General features: G+C 43.5%; 1 protein-coding gene across 2 annotated transcripts; it reads right to left on the reverse strand.

Annotated features, from left to right (window-relative positions):
- Positions 1–8,007: 8,007 nt before the first annotated feature.
- LOC101640722 (protein SSXA1) lies at positions 8,008–17,910 on the reverse strand. 2 transcript variants are annotated; one of them, XM_045288327.1, is made up of 8 exons: positions 17,439–17,910; positions 16,139–16,236; positions 15,426–15,540; positions 15,045–15,125; positions 12,823–12,872; positions 10,192–10,291; positions 9,387–9,500; positions 8,008–8,462 (listed from the first exon to the last, which is right to left on the reverse strand). In XM_045288327.1, exons 2-8 carry the CDS (start codon positions 16,175–16,177, stop codon positions 8,455–8,457), a joined length of 507 nt encoding a protein of 168 aa, XP_045144262.1. In that variant the 5' UTR covers positions 16,178–16,236; positions 17,439–17,910; the 3' UTR covers positions 8,008–8,454. The 2 variants fall into 2 exon arrangements, with proteins under 2 accessions (XP_045144262.1, XP_045144261.1); XM_045288326.1 differs by having other exon boundaries at positions 10,192–10,294.
- Positions 17,911–21,326: the final 3,416 nt, after the last annotated feature.

Here is a 21,326-nt window from a genome sequence, read left to right on the forward strand (position 1 = left end):
GAGGAGCTGATGCCAGGGCCTTAGGTGGAGAGCATATGATTTGAGAATGATGAGGGAAATGAATGTACAAATGTGCTTTACACAATTGATGTATGTATGGATTGTGATAAGAGTTGTATGAGCCCCTAATAAAACGATAATTAAAAAAAAGAATGGCAGGGCCAATTAGATCCTCCATACCCTCGTCTTTAGGTTGAGCAGACAACGCTTTAAAGAGAGTGTGTTATCCACTTCCTACAAGGGAAAGGCCTCTAATATAGGTGTGGGAATGCTGAGAAGGAAGCTGAATTGATAACTTCAGAGATAAGAATTCACATACAGGTAGTCACTATGAAGCAGAAGTATAACCCCTCTTGCCCACATCTTATTTCCTACACCAGCTGCTCCCCCACCGTGATGCATACACTCTCTCTGCTTGGTTCAGTAATTCATTGCAAGTTGCACAAAACTCACCACACCCACAAGAATAACTTTAATATAATTGAGAAAGATATTAAAACGATATATATATATATATATATATTTTTTAATTTAAACATTTTATTGCGGGTTCTTACAACTCTTGTAACAATCCATACATCAATTGTATCCGGCACATTTGTACATATGTTGCATTGATTATTTTCTAGACATTTATTTTCTATTGAGCCCTTGGTGTCAGCTCCTCTCCCTCCCTGTCCCTCCCCCCACCATCGTGGCCCCTTGATAAATTATAGATGATTATTATTTTCATATCTTACACCGACCACTGTCTCCCTTCACTGATGGTTTCTGTTGTTCATCCCCCTTTAGGGGGGTGGTGGTGGGGTGGTTATGTGCCGATCATGGCAATTGGTTCCCCGCTCCTCCCCTCCTCTCCCCACCTCCCCCCTGCCCTCCTGGTATTGCTACTCCCATTCCTGTTCCTAGATTCCATGTGTCATGAGCTCTTTTGTCTTATCTGTACCTGTGCACATTCTTTGGTCTAGCAGGCAGTGAAAGGCAGTACTGGGGTCATGCTAGTGGGGGATGAGAAAGCCTCAAGGAATCAGAATACTGTGTGTTTCATCAGTGCTTTACTGCACCCTGATTGACTCATCCCTTTCCTGACACCCTTATGTGAGGGGATGTCCCATTGTCTACAGATGGGCTTTGACTCTCTGCTCCCACTCCCCTCATTCTCAACAATATGGTTTCTTCGTTTGTTTGTTTTGGGTCTTCTGATGCTTGTTACCTGGTCCTGGCAACACCTCATGATCTCACAGGCTGGTGTGCTTCTTCCATGTGGGCTTGTTGCTTCTCTGCTAGACAGTCGCTTAGTTAATTTCAAGCTGTTAAGACCCCAGACACTATATCTTTTGATAGCCGGGCACCACCTGCTTTCTTCACCATATTTGCTTATGCACTCATTTTGTCTTCAGCAACTGTGCTGGAGGGTGAGCATCACAGAATGCCTGGTTGTTAGAACAAAGTGTTCTTGCATTGAGGGAGGACATGACCAGAGGCCTGAAGTCTGTCCACAACCTCAGTATATTGCCATATGTACATAGGCCAATACCTCTATTTTTATGAATTGATGTATTAACATATGTGCGCACCTATGCTTATACCTCTATCCGTATCTTTGCTTCCTAGATCGTTCCTCTGTTTCTTTTCACCTTCCTCTAGCCCAACCATCATGTTCGCCTTATTTCTGCTTCTTAGTAATTCCTCTCAGCTAGATTGCTGTTGCTCCAACACCCCCAGGATCTCTATGTCCTTGTTGATTTTCATTCCCTAGTTGTTCCCCTGTCTATGGCATTGTTTGTTCACCGCTCCCTTACCCCACCTCCGTATCTCCTCAGTCCCTCCTGGACCATCGGTCCTGTTGCTTTCTTCACGAGTTTGCTTCCCATGCCTATCTTATATAAGTAGGCAACCCAATAATAACAGAGACTGAACCAAAGATTGAAAAAAGAAAAAGGGAAAAAATGATATAAACATAAATGAAGATATGTTTAGGGAGAGGCCTGGGAGGGGTCCCAGTACTGAATTCCAATGTCTCAAAGCTTATGCACATATCTTCCCCCAAACAAATGTTCATTCCCAGCCATCAGGGAACTTTTCAACCCTGAAAATGCTCTGGTCAGAACCTGGATAGCTCTCTGCTAATTGAACTGTCACTCATGTTTTACCACTTCTTTCCCGTGGGCCCCTTGACTACTGCAGGCTGGGGTACCCCACTGTGCTCCGTTCATGCATTGCTTGCTGTACAGGTGCCTTCTGCTTTGTGGGTAATCACGTTTGGGCAGCCTCCAGCACTCCAGATGGCCTTCTATCTGCAGCTGGTCCTTGAAACCATTTCATCTCTGTGGTTCTGGGCTGCACTTGCCACTGTGCTCCGTGGGCAGTGTGCCACCTGTTGCTGCATCTCACGGATCAGTACTACTCTAGTTGTGCTGTGGGCTGGTGGAGGGGGGCACTGCTCATTCTGTAGCTTGTTGCTTTTGGGGGTTGAATCTTGTACTAAACTCTCAGCCACTGTTTCTTGGCTGTGCCTCTTTCTCGAGCCTGCCTCTTGATCACTGCCATGGCCACTTCTTCCTGGCTGCTGCTGTTTGCTCTATCAAGTCTAGCTTTTATCCCAGACTCAGCTCTCTATCGCTGTTAGAGCTCTTTATCAGTGTTACATACAGCCCACTTGTTGGGTCTTACAGGGTCCTCAGCCTCTATGTCCCTAATGTTCCTGTACCCCTGGTTCTCCCATCCAAGAGGCTCACCCTCCAAACCTAAGTATTTCTACCCTATACATAACCCAAAGTTGGGCTTTCTGCCAGCCATCGGGCAAGCATATGGAACTCAAATAATCCTCAATTTTGCAGTGTTGGTTAGGGATTGAGTTGTGTATCCTACAAATATGTATCAACTTGGCTGGTCCATGATTTTCTGTATTACGTAATTATCCTCCATTTAATGATTTGATGTAATTGTCTTATGCGTGGTAAATCCTCATCTTTGTGACATTAGTGAGGCAAGGTTAGCGGCAGTTATGGGTTACTTGGGTTATGGTTAGAAGGCTAACTGCAGGAGGATTTCTGCTCCCATAAAGATGTACATCCATGGAAACCCAAAGAGACACTTCTACGCCACCCGACAAGCTCACAATGAGTCAGCATTTACTTGATAACAGTGGGTTTGTTTTTTTGGTAGAGCACAAACACTTCTTTAGTACAGTAAATTCTTGTCATATAATTTGCAGGGTATGGGTATATTGATCAATCCCCGCAAGGTGCATACCAATCCAATCACAGGGCAGACTCAGGGGAAAATGTTCTCAAGCTGTTTTTCCAGAGGACCAAGGCAACAAATCACATAAAACTCCTAATTTCAGTACAGAATTTCTGTCCTTCATCAGCTTCATAAACGGATTGTTGGTATGCTTGAGCCCATCTCTAGGGCCACTGTGTTTGAGGGCCTTCCAACCAAAGAGTTTCTCTGCCAGCACTATACTGGACATTGTTCTGCTGTGAGCCAGAGAATTTTAATAATTTCTGCTAGTAGATAGCCAGGCCTTTCTTCCTAATCTTAATCTGAAAGTAGCTCTGAGACCAATTCATCATGGTTGACCCTGCTGGCATTTGAATTACTAGTGGCACAGCTTCCAGTATCACAGTAACATGCAAACCACCACAATTCAGCAAACTGACAGATGGGTGGTGGCTATGTATTTTATGACTACAATCTTTAAATAAAACTGTAAAGTATATGAAATATTGCCCAAAGCATCATTGGCCTATCTCACTGCCTCAAAAATTGTTCCTATAAGCACATGCGTCTCCCTAAGGAAGGCTAAATGTTAATAGAATCAATAAAATAAAGTGAACTGGGCTGAGTCGAGGCAATGCTTTGGAACCCCTGTTGTTTCCTGTCTCTCAGCCTTCCCTTTTGGCTTCTGTCCATCACCCAACACTTTTCTTATTTCTAAAGTCAAGACTTCATCAAATGTGGAAATATTATGAAGACTGTGGTTGCCCCATGATCATTTATTCTACAATGTGGTCGGCTGCCTTTCAGTGTGGTGCTGTCAGTCCTCAGAAGCATACCTCAAATCTTCTGTCTTCAATGGTGGGGTAGAAGCATCGTCTCCTTTTACAATTACTTCAGGTGTGAACAAGAGAGGAGCAAGAACTCCGTGTTCCTATGTGTCTTGAGTCCCCACTGCCCTCATAGGTCAGAGACAGAGATAATAACAACTGAACCCAAAAGTCCACTGCCATCGACTCTGACTCATGGGGACTCCATGGATTGCAGAGTAAAACTGCAGTCTAAAAGGTTTCCAAGACCTTTGGGGAACAGACTGGCAGGTCTTTCTTCCGTGGCATATCTCAGTGGATTTGAAAAACCAACCTTTCAGTTAGTAGTTGAGTACTAAACTGCCATGATCAGGGACTCCTCCATGAACAACAGGCACTGAGAAAGAAATCTAAAACCTGAAAACTGTGTATGCAGTAAATTGAACAATGCACAAGAAGATGTAAAAAAATACTTTAAAGTGAAAAATATTTTTAGATAGGAAGATGCCAGCGTAAAGGTGCCATTTCTCCCCAACTGATCTATGAATACAATAGAATTCCAGATAGAACCCTAGTAAGGAACTTTTAAAACCATGGACATTGAGCAGTAGATTCTAAGTTTTACATAAGTATGCAAAGAGCATCATACAGGATAAAGTGAGAGGACTTGCTTTCAGGGCAGCCCATCATATTTTGGTGCCATATTCACTGACAGAAGGTGATGCAGGCACAAGGTTGGACTGATTGACTACAAGACAAGACACACAGCTGAGAAACAGACCTCCACGCTGGAGCTGAGGTGGCCCTAACAGTAGTGGGGACAAGAGAACCCAGGCACTGTCAATTTTCTCCCCCGAGGTGATGACAGGAAGCCACTTTTCTCTTCAGCCTTCCTCACAGAGCTTTCAACCCGGTCAGAACTTACCGGGTGTGCCTGTGCTAAGTTGCCTAACTTGGAAATGGTATCACTCTCCTGCTTGTCTACCTGCACCCAGATAGTCCCTCTCTACTTCCATACCGTTCCTTTAGCCAGGGTTTTTCACAAACTTCCCCACTGTTGACATTTGGGACAGGCTCATTCCTTGTTTCAGGGTATACCCTTGCATTCTAGCCTGCCTCGAGGCATCCCTGGCCTGTACCCACTAAATGCCATTAACACCTTCCTCCTCCCCAGTTCTAACAACTAAAAATGTCTTCAGACATTGCCAAATGTCCCCCTGACCCCCCCAACAAAACCAAACTCACTACCATGGAGTTGATTCTGACTCATGGTGGTCCTATAGGACAGAGTAGGTTTCTGAGACTTGAAATTTTTATAGGAGCACACAGCCTCATCTTTATCCCATGGAGCAGCTGGTGGGTTCAAATTGCTGACATCATGCTTAGCAGTTCAATAGGTAACCCACTTTGCTATCCGAGCTCCAAGAAGGACAGGGTAGAACTGCCCTTGTGAGTTCCCAAGACTGTAATGTAACTCTTTTAAAAAATAATCAAGGGGCAGGCTGACAAGGCTTGCTCTATTGAACGACTGATCAATGTAACTGCCGAGGCCACTTCATCCTGAGAAGAGAGGCGGAGCTTTGTTTCTTGGTCACTTCCTCATTGGACAGAGTTTCTTCTTTGTTGGCCTGGAGTCGCTCGTCATGGTGCTTGCGTGCTTCTTTGGTCTTAGACCTGCGGGCTTAGACAGGTCTTATCTGTCTTCTCAGCTAGGGGATGTGTTTCACGAGAATTCACATGTTCTTAAGCATGTTCCCCTTCACAGGTACAGGCTGTGATACATGTGGCAGTCAATCTTCCTAGATTCCTGGTATCTTCTGAGAAGCTGGCACAGAATCTGCATCCTCCTCACCTTCTAGGGCACTGAACATTGGCAGTACCCTGTATCTTACCTATGTCCACATGTCTGCCCTTCCTAAGGCTAAAGTGTTTTTCCAGCATCAGCCTGAGAATGGACAGTCACGGGTAGCTAGACTATTTCTGAACAATATCTAAAGGCAGCCACAAGCGGGCATGGCCATCTTTGATCAGTTTCTAGATTTGCTGATGGGACTTGGCATTGGTGGCTTCATTAGTCTCATTGAGGTCCAACCAGAACTTTTTCTTGCCACAGCAGAGGATATTGGAGGCAAGTTTCTTCTGAAGCCGGTTCATGCCTCCAGCCAGAGTCAAGGGAGACTGTATCTCTTCAGAGGAGTAGAAAACACCATCCTTCTCCCAGGGATGGCTGTTCGTTTCTAAGTGCTGGCCTTGAGGTTAGTGGCCTAACGTGTAATAGCTCTGCCAGCAGAGCTCCCCTTAGGGAAAAGAACATTCCCAAATCAAATTCACTGCCATCGAATTGATGCTGACTCACACCAGCCCCGTAGGACTGAGTAGAACTGCCCTCTGAGTTTCTGAGGCTGTAACTCTTTACTGGAGTAGAAAGCCCCGTCTTTCTCCTGAGGAATGTGGAGTGATTCTGCTGTCTCTCATTGGTCCCAAATTTTAGCATATTTTAAAGCAATAAAAACTTAGAATGTTAAAAAAAGCTAGTCTCAGACACCCACAGGGGGCAGTTTTACCCTGTCCTGTGGATCATTATGAGTCGAATTAACTCGATAACAGCGAGTTTGAGGGAGAGCAGGCAGATCCAGGGAACCAGACAAGCTTCCCTTAATTCCTGTGGATGTTGTTCCTGGCCTGTAGATGGTCAGGTGATGGTGAGTGACAAGACATTCTTCTTCTCAGAGGAGCAGGCAAGGACTCAGATAAATGAGGATGCCCTCGCTATGCAGCTCCCCAGAGTTGACTGTAGGGCGGGGAGACGCATGCGAAGCAAGCTGTGCCAGGAGAACATGGCCAGAGGGATCATGTGGCTGTTCGCACCACACCCACCAGGCTTTGTCCTCCACTGCCCAGGGCTGCACTCCTGCAGCTGTCACAGGGTGTGTGTGTGTGTGTGTGTGTGTGTGTGAGAGAGAGAGAGAGACAGAGACAGAGACAGAGACAGAGACTAGCAATTCTCCTGGCCCCAGCCTGGAATCAGTGACCAATCAGATACCAACGAGAGATTCGATTTCCATACTTCGTCTTCTAGAGCTAACAATCCCCCCCTTCATAGTTCTTTCTACCTTTGGAGGATGCCAAGCACGGGCCTAGAGGTGGGACGAAGACAGGTGCAAGGAAGACGGAGGCCTCAGTAGGAGGATGGGGACCTTCTATGTCTGGCTGGGAGCTGAAGACCTAGGTGATGGTTCTAGAACAGTAACAGCAGTGCCGATCCTGCCTCCTGGGGCTGGGAGTTGTGCTAGTGCAAAGTGGGGCAGTCTTTGTGTTTCCAACACACATAATGGCTTGTGTTCAAATACTCACATCTTTCCTTCCCAAAAGCTGTCTCATTTCCATGTGAGAAAATTGGTCCATCCCTGACTCTACATCTCCACTCCAGACTCCAACTTCCTAAGCATGTGGAATACTCACTCGGCAGTTTTATACCTTTGCCTAATGGATTATTCCATCTTTTATGCTTTTTCCTTGCAGCTAAGTGGACTCTTCTCCTCCGCCTCATGCCCCGGAGCAGACCTCTCCTCCCTAGTTCCCTGATACCCCACAGGTTTCATCCCTCTCTCCTCCCACACACTCCCAAATGGACCAGCCCAGCATCTGACATTGAATATCTTTCCAAGAGCAAACCCGGAGGTATCCAACTACCCACCACAGAATCCCAGCTCTAGGATTGGGTGTACAGGATTTGTCTAAATCAAATCTGGAAAAATCTTCCATTAGAACAACAAGTCAGTGTGGTTGGGAACATTTGTCTGCCTTGTTCCCTGATGCCTCTCCAGCACCCGGGACAGCGCTACATGCTCATTAGGTCTTTGTTGAATGAATGGCCCCTTTGACACAGGAATTCCACTACCTGGAATCTAAGAATGCATCTTTATACATGTACCCAGAGCCATCTGCACAAGAAAGAGAGGAGTAAAACAAGCTCTCAAAAGAACATACATGTTTATTGTCAGTAACTGTGACAAAATGAGAGAGACCTCTCCAGGACACACTGGTACTGAGGACAGGTTGGTGTGAGATGCTTCGAGGGCTATCTCACGTGTGTATTTAAGTGCAGAGGAAAACGTCTGGAATCAGATGCCCAGAACGTCCCTTAGTAATCACACATGTGAGGAAAGAAGTAGTGCTATTCTCGTTTTCTAACGCAGATACTTAAAGACATCCAAAAAACTATGCTTTATGATTTGTACATCAATGAAACATTAATATCTAACAAAGTGCTTGCAACACAGTAAGAAAATAAGTGCTATGAACTTTCCCCCACTGCTATACATTCAGCAGTCAGGCTACTTGATGACACAGCGAATACAGAGGAAAATATGCTGATATGCTTGAAAGGCCACCAAGTTCTGCTCCACATCATGAGCCCATGTCATATATCTGAGGATGAGATAAAGGAAGGAAAATAATTGACAGTGAGTTATTGCTATCCGATCGATCCATAATGAACTCTTCAACCTGACCTGTAAGGTCCTGCATATTTTGATTCTGTCTTAACTCATGACCTACACACACCTCCTTCTCTTCCTCAAAGCAAATCTGCTAATGCCACACTCTCTCTCTTATCTGTCATTTGAATCCCTAGGCCTACGCATCAGGATTTGCCCTGGGGTTTGGAGGCCCACAGCATCCCGAGGAGGAAAGATACCAGGATATATAGAGCATGAAGTAGAAATAACAGGGACGTTTTCATCATTTAGCCTCACTTCTGCACCTTGAGGGCCTAGGAGAAAGGGATGATTTAGGGAACAAGTGGCATGATGGGATAGCAGTGCCCTGATATTAAAAAAATATATATGGTGAAAATATATACAAGACTTTCATTAGTGTAACAATTCCCCTTTGGATAATTTGGTGACATTGATTATATCCTTCATGTTATGTAACCTTTTCCAAATCATATAACCACCATTCAGATAAATTCAATGTCCCTTAAGCCCCCAACTCCCCCATTTGCATTCCCTTTTATTCCTGGAAACCACTAATTGATTTCTAACCTATTTGTTTATTTCATATAAATCGTATTTGTCCTCTTGAGACTGACTTATTTCAAATCGTATTTGTCCTCTTGAGACTGACTTATTTCAAATCGTATTTGTCCTCTTGAGACTGACTTATTTCATTGAGGATAGTGTTTTCTACGTTCTTCCAAGCAGTGACATGTACTGGGCCTATATTTCTCTTTATGGCTGCATAACCTTCCGTTGTATGTATAGACTACTTGTAAAAAAATCTCATTATCTGTTGATGGATTAGAACGGTGCATTTTACAAGGGTGTGGGAACAGACTGAAGGGTCACTTACAGAGATCGTCGTCGTCTTCGTCCTCCTCAGTGTCGCTGGGCTCTTCGTAAACCACATGCCCCTTTCTTTCACGAAGCGCATATGTCTGGATGTTAGTCTCCTTTTCCTTGAGTACTGTGGTGAAGAAGAATTGGTGGATGGGGGACAAAGTGTTAATCCCTGTTTTGTAAGAAAAATAGATGCCTCCTCCTTTCCAAGTGCTCGCAGGCCCTGTATGTCGATAGCTTCCCATTTATTCTATTCCAGGAGGCTTAGATGCTAGGCCAACACTAATTGAGACTAAATGCTAATTAAAAACTTTAGCTTCTGGCTCCTTCCATTTTCAGGTTTAGATCTCCAATCTCTCTATTTACCAGCGCATGCTCCCGTATATTCTTCCACTTGGCAGAGATTTCCTTGTTAAGGGCGTATTGTGTAACAAGCATTGGGTGGGAGTTACAACCCTGAGTAAACTATGTTCTTGGCTGTCTACTAGAGCATCTTTCGTGTGGCCAGGCCTTCTTCATTTAATCTAATGCTTTCAAATAACTAATGGATGATGATTTTTTAATTTCCCTTTTATGGATTAGGAATCTGGAGCTCAGAGGATTCAGAAGGCTTTCCCAAATTTACATATTTTTTATGATTAATAATTCCAAATCTGTGATTCTGGAAGTCATGTTCTAATGTTTCTGCATGACCTGGAAGATCTCCTAAGTCAAACTTGGAGCTAAGCCTTTCTAAGGTCCATTCCACACACCCAAACACACACTTGAACATACCTATGGAAGGCAGAGGGACTTGTTCCCTGCGGTCCTTTTCTTACCTGGTTTATTCTGCTGACGAGAGGCCCTTGTTGGGTAACGTGAGCCAGTTGCTTCCATCAAGACTGCTGTTTGGGACGCTTCATTTTCATCCTTTGATACCTCCTCAACATGAGGGTCACATATAAACAGTGTCAATGGCATTTCTCTAATACTATAGGGCTTGGAAGTGTCTTTAACTAATGTTTTCAACAACGCTGAGACATTATCGAAACCTAAATCATAAGGACCCTGACAGCTCACAAGGAATAGAATTGCCTAAGTGAGCTGTGTTTTCAGGCCCAGAACCCTTATTTTCATGATCTGTCTAGATTGATAACACTCTCAAAAAACCAACCGTCTCCATGTAAGCAAGACAGAATGGCATTCTAAGAATCCAAAAGGCCTGTCAAAGGAAGATCTACGGGCTTCTATAAGCTGCAGGGAGCCATAGATAAGCTATAAGTCGACATCAGCTGGGAGTAAATGTAAAAATGTACAGGAGAAATGCTTATGAAAAATGCTGTGGTAGAGATGCTGGGCTGCTCCCTGCCCGGGCCATTCAAACCCATCAGCCACTTGGTGCGAGCAAGATGAGGCTGTATGCTCCTGTAAAGAGTTAGGAGTTGCAACCAACTCTATAGCAATGGGTTTTATTTTATTTGGGGGGTCAGGTGAGGTGGTTCCAGTACCAATTCTGTGACTAATGATCTTAAACTTCCTTTCCATTCAGCTTTCTCTTTTATGAAATGGTGTGCATTAACAGTAAAAAAAAAGGTGAAAGTACTTTTGGAGCTTGTAAACACCAGTTAAATGTGGGAACAATAAAAAGGACTATTTTGGATCCTTTTTTCGCTCACTCCTCATAGCGGAAATCCAGCTCACTGCTATCTTCTCAGCTCCCTTTGCCCTCATAAAGAGAGCTCAATCTGCAATTGTAGAGCAACTCATTCACTAAACACGAAGTGCCTCGGGTCTCTGGGAGCTGCGCTTTCAGAGGGGCATCGGGTACAGACAAAGCTCCCAAAGTGCTTATAGTAAGGAAGGGACCATCTATCCCAGCAATAATTTCCCAGCCATCTGAGAATGCGTCTGCAGCAGAGCAGAGGGGAGCTGCTCCTTCCTGTTGTGAGTGGGGATCTAAGAGGCTGCATCAGCAGGACTTTGTAATATTTTAATGAAAAAAGATTATTAAAGCTGTGTGGGTGGGCAAGGTCAGACCTTGAAAATTATAATGAACTTTGAAATAGTTTGGGCTTTTTGGATCAGGCCACTGGCCCAGACACTGATTTCAGATAACTTGTTGAACACCTCTGTCCTTCCATGGAACAAATGATTTGCACTTGACTACTAATTGAAAAATTGGTGGTTTGCACCTACCCAGTAGTTCTTACCATATGGCAAGTTCTTACCATAAAGATTACCACCAAGAAACCCTTATGGGGGTAATTTTATTCTGTAGCACACATGTGACGGCTAGGAGTTGGAATCAATTCAATGACAATGGATTGGGCGGGATAAAAAAAAGTCCTCATCCTAATTATTTATAAAAAATAACATCCTCTGACAGCCCTGCATGTAGCTGCTAAGGCACAGAGAGGCCTGTAGAGCCTACAACAGCTTAAGGCATGTTGTTCCCTCCCTGGAGCCTACCACGACAGAGGACAATACTGGGGACACCTGGCGGGAAGTGAGTCCGGTCACACCACTCCACAATGGAGCGAACCAAGAAGGGAACATAACAGATTAACAACGGGAGCAAAGCCAAGCCACAAACCCCTGAGAAGCCCCCAAAATAGACTTTAGGCTAGGAGGGGCAGTTCCCGGAACCCCCCAGGACCAGTGGGGAGATAGTCATAAAGGGCAGCAGACAGACCTAGAATCATGTGCACTTTTGTCCCCCTCCCCCATCCCCCAAGCCATCAGCTTTCTTCACCACATTAACTTATGCACCCATTTTGTCTTCAGCGATCGTGTGGGAAGGGTGAGCATCACAGAATGCCGGGTTATTAGAACAAAGTGCTCTTGTGTTGAGGGAGGACTTGAGTAGAGGCACAATGTCTGCTTGTTACCTTGATAGTTAACCTATAACTATATGTACATAGAACTATACCTATCTTTATATATGAATATTTAAATATGTACATGCCTATGTTTAGACTTCTATAAATGTCTTTTGCCTCCTAATTCTTTCAGACCTGACCAGAAAACATTCATAAGGGTCTGCAGGCAGACCTGGAACTATTCATAGGTTATTTTTTTCTTTCTTTTTTTCTCCCATGTCTATCTATATGACATAGACAGGATAAACAATCTCAAGGAGAAAACAACGGGACCAATGGTTCCGAGGGTACAGGGGAGAGGAGGAGGTGAGGGAAAAGTATGGGAGAGCCAACAAACCCCGGGACAAGGGAATAAGAAGAAATCTAAAATTGATGGCGAGGAGGGCATAGAATACTTGGTGGGTTTTGATCAAGTGCAAAGTAGGTGAGAGGAAGGAAAGAGAGCTGAATGAAGCTCAAATATAGTAGCGAGACAGGAGGAAAGTAAAAGGAAATAAGAGTATTTTACACATTCCCCCACTCTTACCAATATTCTATCCACGGAGGGAGAAAGGTTCTCTGGCCCTCTAGAACAAGGAGGAAGATACTCACCTTCAGCTTTTTGCTCGGTTGGACATTGAAATCCATCTTAGAATGTTCATCTAAAAAGGAATGTTGAAACAGAATTGTTCTTGATTGGTAAATATTTTCAAACTCTAGAGAGATTCATGTACCACCAGGGAACTGCGAAGTAGGGGGTTATGAGTCCACTCATTGTCATGGAGTTAATTTGAGACTGGCCTCTGCGTTATCTTTAGTAGTGCTTTACGTATTTGTGACATTAATTGATAATTTTATGATGGTTTATAAAGTCTAAGCACCGCACTATTGTCTCATAGCACTGTACTGTAAGCATTGGACAGTGCTAACTGAAAGGCTGGCGGTCAAACCCACCAGTGGCTCTGTGGGAGAAAGATGAGGCTATCTATAAAGACTCACAGCCTCAGAAAGCCTATAAGGGTCGCTATGAATCTGAGTCAACCTGATGGTAGGGGCAACTTATGCCATTATGTATCTCTTAGTAGTTTCTGAAGAATTAAATTGATTGGAAATTTGAACTGTATCCACTTAAGGATGTGTGACATCTGAAAATCACAGAACATTAAAATGGGTGAATTGTATGGTATGTACATTATATCTCAATAACCCTAAGCCTTCAAGTTGATTTCTGACTCATAGCAACCCTGTATCTTAATAAAGCTGTTCCATGTGTGATGACTCATGGATTTTGTAGCTACTCAAACACTGGCTCTTCAGACCTCTTATGATAATTTTGGGAGACTGGAATCTGGCACATAGAGTTAGGGAATCATGGGTCTACTGGAGACAGTTTGGGCATTTAGAGCTTACAAGGGTGTTGTTGGAGCAGAAGAGGAAGTTAGCACATCATGCCTCCTTTATAATTATTACACACTTAATTGGGGAATGGATCACAGGGAACTACGTGTGGCCTCCTCTCTGGGGGACGGGCAGCGGAGGGGTGGGTGAAGGGAGACGCCGGACAGTGTAATATAAGATACAATAATAATTTATAAATTATTAAGGGTGCATGGGGGAGAGGGGAGGAGGAAGGGAAGGGGAGGGGGGGAAATGGAAAATTAGCGGGTTCCGGGAACCCAAGAGGCTAGCGAATTTTGGGAATGATGAGGGCAACAAATGTATGGATGTGCTTTACACAATTGATCTATGTATTGTAATGAATTGTATGAGCCCCAATAAATCGATTAAAAAATAATTTTAAAAAACTGTTGGGATAAAATAAACACATTTTTAAATGAAAAAAAAAATTAAATATATAAATACTTCTTGTCTACAATCTGTTACTTTTTTCACCCTATATTGTCTCTGCTTCATGACAAGTGAGAAAACTATTTGTGTGTGTAAACCACTTTCTCAAAATCTTCCAATTTAAACAGAGAATCAGGTTGATCAGGGGTGAGGAGACTACTCTTCTTTTCAAATACAGGGAAACAGATAGCATACATAACACAATCAATTTCTTTCTTTAAATATTTATTCAATACCTCTCAGCTGTTAGGCAATTGAATTTAGAAGTTTTGGATGGATTTACACTTTAATTAAAATTTTAATTGTTCTTTTATTTATTAACAAAGCCTTGGTGGGTTCCACTTTGGACCGCAATTTGAAACCACCATGGTAGAAAGATGCGGCTTTCTATTCTCATAAAGACTTGCAGATTGAGAAACTCACAGGGGTAGTTCAGTTCTACTTTGTCTTATAGGGTCACCATGAATCAGAATCAAGTCGAAAGCTGTGAGTATGTCTTTTAGCAAAAACTATACATCCTATAAAAATAAATATTTTAAACACACAGAAAACTACGGAGAAAAATATCAGAAACATGTGAGCAACTAATATTGAGTCCAGTAGAATGTCAACATTAGCCCACAAGGGCTACATGTCTCTTTATTAAAAATATGTATTTAAAAAAAACCACAACAAACAAGTCACAGATGAATTTGCATGCCCTTCCTCCCTCTCCACTTAGTTACTCTCTAGAATTTGATGGGTTTTCATTACTATTTAAGTTGAAAAATATTTATTATCACTCAGTTCCCATGAAATAGATGTTCTTGTTTAGCATGCTTTAGAATTTCATATAAATGACTTCTTACTGGTCTTAAAGATCTGGGTCTAACTTTTTTGTCAACATGTTGTTGATGGAACAGAGTCCGGAGAATCTTTCCGAAGCAGCCGGACATAAAAGCTGTTCAGTTTCGGGAGATCTTTTCCACGTCTTTTTTCCCACTCACCTTCAGTGTCCACATAGTTGTCATTGTTAGAGTTATCCTTTCTAACCTGCTTCATGAAAGACGGGCACACAGCCTTGAGACCTAGAAAGAAGCAAAATATTTGTGAGAGAAGCAATAAAGGGTGAGATGATGGGAAGGCTCATCAGTCAAGTGGAGCCAATGGAGAGAAATGTGCAGGATCTAGGTCGGAGCATCCTTGGCCATCTGTGCCCCTGGAGCTGCAAAGTATATACAGGAGCAGAACACCCTTAAATTGTGTTGGGATTTCTCCCAGCACAAAAGGAACAGTATGGAGGCACTTTCTGCAGCCCAAGAAGACATCATAGCATGTAAAAGGACCGAAGGATGTTCACATGTTCTGTACCCGAAGCTTCATGTTACCTAGCTTAGTCATGGTATCATAGTTTCTCTTCATATACACATAGGTGGTTTTCTTGCTGGATGTCATGCCTGCCCATTCTTCCTTGGTGAAGTATTTGGAAATATCATTGAAGGCCTAGAGAAGAAAGAAAAGATTAACTTGGGGAAACACTTCGGACCTTCAGCCAAGACCTTGTTCTCTCTTGCAGGATTTTTGCTGGATCTGTGAACTGCGGGGAATAATCCCCCCAGCTCTCCTGGTTGCTGACACGACTACCTGAGAGAACACAGGTGACATTTCCTAGCATGTCCTGGCACCCACTAAGTGCTTAAAACACACTGACTTGCTCTCCTCCTGTTTCCCAGAATGGAATGAGAGTCGTCAAATGTGGTGCCAATAGTCCCAAGGGAAGCAGGAAAGGCTTCTCTATTCTTTCAGGAGAGAACAGAGGTTGGGAAACTCTTAAGGTTCACCCCTGCTTCTTCTCCTCAATAACTTGGACCTCGCCTGAGAAATTCAGTCATTCTGCCAACACAGCAAGGTTGGCAGTTCGAAGCCATCACCCAAAAGATGAGGCTTTCCCCTCACGTGAAGAGTTAAGTCTCTGAAACCCACAGGGACAATTCGATCCTGTCCTATAGGGTCACGATGAGTTGGAACGGAGTCAATGGCCATGCGTTTGGAATTTCGGTTTGCCCCCTGTCCCCTGAGCCACTCTTCCAGGTCACCTCACCTTGCCTTCCTTCTCTCTTTTCGGTCTGCCGCCATTCATGGTGCTAGTAATGTGTCAGGACTTGAAAACAAATCTCTCTGACCACAAGACCAACGTTTCTGTGGAGAGAGAAAGCATCACAGGAAAGTCAGAGTTCAGTGAGCCACCGGCAATTAAGGTTCCGCTTTTCTTCATCCTGGCTTCATCTGTCCGAAAGTCCGATAATAATAATAACAATACTGAATAAATGATACATCTAGCAACTACTTATTATTAAAAGAAGGAACTTTCTTTTTGGGATATTTTAGAATTTTCTCATGGGGCTGTGATGTGGAGGAGAGTGGGCATGGAGGTGGGGAGGTGTGGGGGGGCACAAGGATGCGCAGTGTGTGGTGTGTGTGTGTGGTGGGGTGGCACAGGGTGGGGAGTGGGAGGTAGTTGTTAGCAAATTCCCCTGGAATTTAGCTTATCATACAAAAAGCCCAGAATATAAAATCCCTTTTGGGAGAAGCCACAAAGGAAGTAAAGAGTACTCGAATCGCTGATACCACAGAAGTAGCCACATTGGGAGTCAAAGACTTCAGGGGAGGTTTTCAAGGCACAGCCATCTGGAGCGCCTCAAACTGGCAACATCGAGGGGTCTGTTCGAAAGTGTTAGGAGCCCTGGTGACATGGTGGCAATGCGTTGGCGTGGCTGATCTGTAAGGTCCGCAGTTCCAAACCACCAGCCACTTTGTGGGATAAAAATGGGGCTTTCTGCTCCGAAAAAGAATGGCAATGTCTATAAACTCATAGGGTGAGGGGGGGAAGGTTCTATCCAGCCCCACAGGGTGGCTAAGAGTGAGTTTGGGGAGATTTTTTTGAGTGCTGGTAGAGTTAAATTAGGATTAGTGGAAGAACGGTTCTCGGCCAAGATTTCCTTCTGCGTCATCCCCAGAAGGAAGTAAAGTGGTCTCTTCAGAAGAGACCACAGATTAGGCTGAACAGCCTCTTCCTAAGAGACTCCCCGATACGCTCGGAAAGAGTCCTTAGTGGGGTCTACGGAGCGAAGCTGGAGTCCTCGGGGTGTAGGGACTCCGCGCTGGGCTATAGTTTTGCCTGAAAGTCAGCTTCGGATCCCGCCCCACCAACCCAGGCCCCCAGAAATTCTTCCCTGGCCTATTTAGTTATGTCGTCCACTTGAGGACAACGTGGTTTGGGGCTTTTCACCCCCCCCCCCCCCCCACACACACACACAATGTAGGCATCTCTCCACTCTAAGGGTCTGGAAAATGCCAGAGACATTGAGGAAAACCATGGCCGGCTCTTAGAGCGAACTTACCTCCGTTTACCACAGAGTCAAATCAGCTGCGAAGTGATGCTCCAGGCCCATGCGGTTTGATGAAGCCAGCCAATCAGGGCAGTGGGAGAACTTGAGCTGGCCAATCAGAATCCAGGAGATGGGGCGGGGGGAGGGCTCAGTCAAAAGTGGGGCCTACGAGTTCACGCTTCAGGGAAGTGGAAGTCTAGTCCCGGTGGGGTGGAAACAAGCTTTCCGGCTGTTCAGTTTGGGCCCGCCCTCTACTGGGATTGGTTGCTCCACATTTATGAGGCTATTCTGCACGCATGCCCAGTTTCCCCCTGCTGTTCAGCCTGTATCTCCGTGCATGCCCATTGCATGTGTTGTTCAATTTTAGTACATGGTATATGCACATCTAGCCGCCATCTTAAATTCTTCCTATCCATCTCCGATGTTCCCAGACCTCTATCTATAGTAACCTTAAAATTTTAAACTTATGAATTTGGTTTTTAACTTCTCCATGTCTTTTGGTGTGTGTGTGTTTTTACTGTAAGAGGGCGTACCACCCCCACCCCACCCCAAATACCCGCATTTTTTCAGAGCTATGTATTTAATTTTTTTTTTTAACAAAACAACCTTATCACCTTCAAAGTACTCTCCATTACACGGAATACAATTGTTAAATCTGCAATTTCATTCCTTTTACTACTCATTCTTAATAACTTGTCATATTTATTTCAGTGATTCCATTCTTGGAAACATTTTTCAAACTCATCTGTTTGGATGGCTGACAGCACCCCCCTTGCTTTTTTCTTCACCTCTTCTATGTCTTCAAATCACTGCCTTTCATGTCCCTCTTCGAGGAAACAAAAAGAAGTTGCACGGAGCAAGGTCAGGTGAGTTAGGTGCGTGGGGCAAGAGAGGCATGTTGGGTTCTTTGCCAAAAACGGGTGTACTGCAATGGCTGCATGAGCAGGTGCACTGTCATGGTGGCAAAACCAGTTCCTGTTTGCCACAAATCAGGCATTTTATTGTTGCACACAATCTTTTCAGAACCTCAAAGTAAAAAGCTTGCTTAACTCCAAATGCACTATAGGTCGACATTTTCGTCTCTTTGGGAAGTTGACAGACATCCAGAACGAGGTTTGTCATCAATCGACATTTCACCTTTTTTGAAATGAGAAAATCACTTGGACACTTGAGTTTTCCCCATAGCGCTGTCCTTGTAAGCTGTGTTCAACATCACAACAGTTTCTGAGGCATTTTTCCTGAGCAGGAAACAAAATTTCACAGTCACACACTTTTCTCTAAAATTGGTCATCACAAAAAACCAGTTTGAACAAAACTGCTTTTATGAAAAAATTCACTGTGACCAGAGAGAACCTTCCCACGCGACACCACTGGTGCACTAAATCAGAGTGAGTTGCTCAATGCTCACTTAGTGGGAATAATGTGAACTATGAAAGCTCCACTCTGCCCAGCACAATTCCAGTGTGTTTTTTTTGGAGGGGGGCGGTACCCCTTTGTATATCAGTCTTCTTTTCTTCTTTTTCAGAGTAATACTATACTCATTAGTAATACTAATGAAATTGCTAGGCTAGCTGGTCTAGGATTCATGACCCCCATGTGACAGGCTTTCAGTACCCGTAAGGTAAGGTCCTTCATGCTTCCAGAATCACTCATGGAGAACAATTCTATACCTTGACAATCCTGGAGGGTTTTTTCCCCCTTCTTTAGTCCAAAACTCACTGCCATTAAGTCGATTCTGACTCATAGTGACACGATAGGACAGAGTGCAATTGCAACTGTGGGTTTCTGAGATTAACATTTCCCCCCCTTCTATGTATAAAAAAAGAGGTTTATATCAAGAAGTAATTAATATATCAAGAAGGTATCTCAGCCCAGACCAATCTAGTCCATAAACTCAATGCTAGTCCATAAGTCCACCTTCAGCTGGGAAGCAGAAAGATCACTGACCAGTGGGTGCAAGTCATGTGGATCCAAGGTCAGTGGACATTTTGAAGGACACCAACAGCTCTCAGGTTTGGGTACTCCACATGGGGCCATTGAGACTATTTATGGGAGTAGAAAGCCTTGTCTTTCTCCCTTGTCTTTAGTGTGCCCTTCAAGTTCAAGAGGAGCCTTGGTGGCTTAATGTGTTATGCTTTGGGCTGCTAACAGCAAGGTCAGTAGTTCAAAACCCCAGCACTCCATGGGAAAAAGATGGAAACCCGCAGTGGCAGTTCTACTCTGGTTATAGGGTCGCTATGAGTCAAATGGACTCAATGGCAGTCTTTAGTTTCAGTGTTCACAAATCATAGCTATATTATCAAACTTGTGAGAGGAATGAGGAAACGCAGGAAGTGAAATATGATGTTATTTCCCTCAAGTTAAACCACTACAATTGAGATCAGAAAAATACATCTACCTGTTTTATGGCTCAATAACTTATTCTTCCTTTCATGTATTTCTGGAATGATCAACCATCACTTGAGAAACAGTCACTACCTCTCACATTATTGCTTAAAATGGCTTCATTGAAATATAAAGTGGCACATACAATAAATTGATGTTCTTGTTAGCTGCCAGTGAGTCGGTTCTAACTCACAGTGACCCTGTATACAACAGAATGAAACACTGCCCAGTCCTGCACCTTCCTTGCAATTGTTCTTATGTTTGAGCCCATTGTTGCAGATACCGAGTCCATATCTCTTGCCAAAGGTCTTCCTCTTTTTCACTGCCCCTCTACCAACCATGATGTCCTTCTCCAGGGACTGGACTCACCTAACATCATGAATATGTGAGATGAAGTCTCGCCATGCTTGCCTCTATGGAGCATTCTGGCTATACTTTTTCCAGATTGAGCATATTAAAATCAAATACAAAACCAATTACTGGATCCAAAATCAATGACGAGGAGGGTGTAGGAGGCCTGTAGGGCTTGATCAAGGGCAAAGTAACCAAGAGGAATTACTGAAACCCAAATGAAGGCTGAACATGATAGTGGGACAAGAGGAAAGTAAAAGGGAATAGAGGAAAGAACTAGGAGGCAAAGAGCATTTATTGAGGTCTAGATACAGGCATGTGTAAATATAAATAAATTTATATACGATGATAGGGAAATAGAAAAAAAAACAAAACCAATTACTGTAAGTTAATTCTGACTCATAGCAACCCCATGTGTTGCAGAACAGAATGTATTTTATTGTGTTTTTAATAAAGTGTGATCTTTCTGAAGCAGTTTGCCAGGCCTTTCTTCGGAGGCACCTCTTGGTGGATTCTAAAGACCAATTTATGATTAGTGGTACAGTTTGGGAAGTATAACATACTGTGTACACCTACATACACCTAGAGGAAACCTGGTGGTGCAGTGGTTAAGTACATAGCGGGGAACTAAAAGTGCCTGGCTCAAATCTACCTAGGCACTTCATGGCAGAAAACACCTGGTAATCTACTTGAATAATGATTGCAATTTAGCAAACCCTAGGAGGCACTTCTACATTGACATTGAGTTGATAGGAATAGGAACCAACTCGGTGGTCACACCACTGAACCAGTATTTAAAGAACAATTTTAATTAAGCCTTTAAGTTAGATAACTGATTTTCTGTAACCATTTATTTAAAAAAATTACTGTTGTTGTAGCAATAACTCTAGACATATTTTAATGTTGTTGTTGTTAGTTGCCATTCTGTCACCCCCAACTCATAGCAACCCTAAATACAATATAATGTTGCTTAATCATGTGCCATCTTCACAATCATTGTTAGGCTCATTTTCCAGCATGACATTGGACAGTATTCTGATGCGATCCATAGGATTTCTTTCTTTTTTTTAAATCGTTTTATTAGGGGCTCATACAACTCTTATCACAATCCATACATACATCAATTGTGTAAAGCACATTTGTACATTCATTGCCCTCATCATT

The sequence above is a fragment of the Echinops telfairi genome, unplaced genomic scaffold (assembly GCF_000313985.2).
Source record: "Echinops telfairi isolate 266 unplaced genomic scaffold, ASM31398v2 ScPeMD7_19;HRSCAF=73, whole genome shotgun sequence".
NCBI lineage: Eukaryota > Metazoa > Chordata > Mammalia > Afrosoricida > Tenrecidae > Echinops > Echinops telfairi.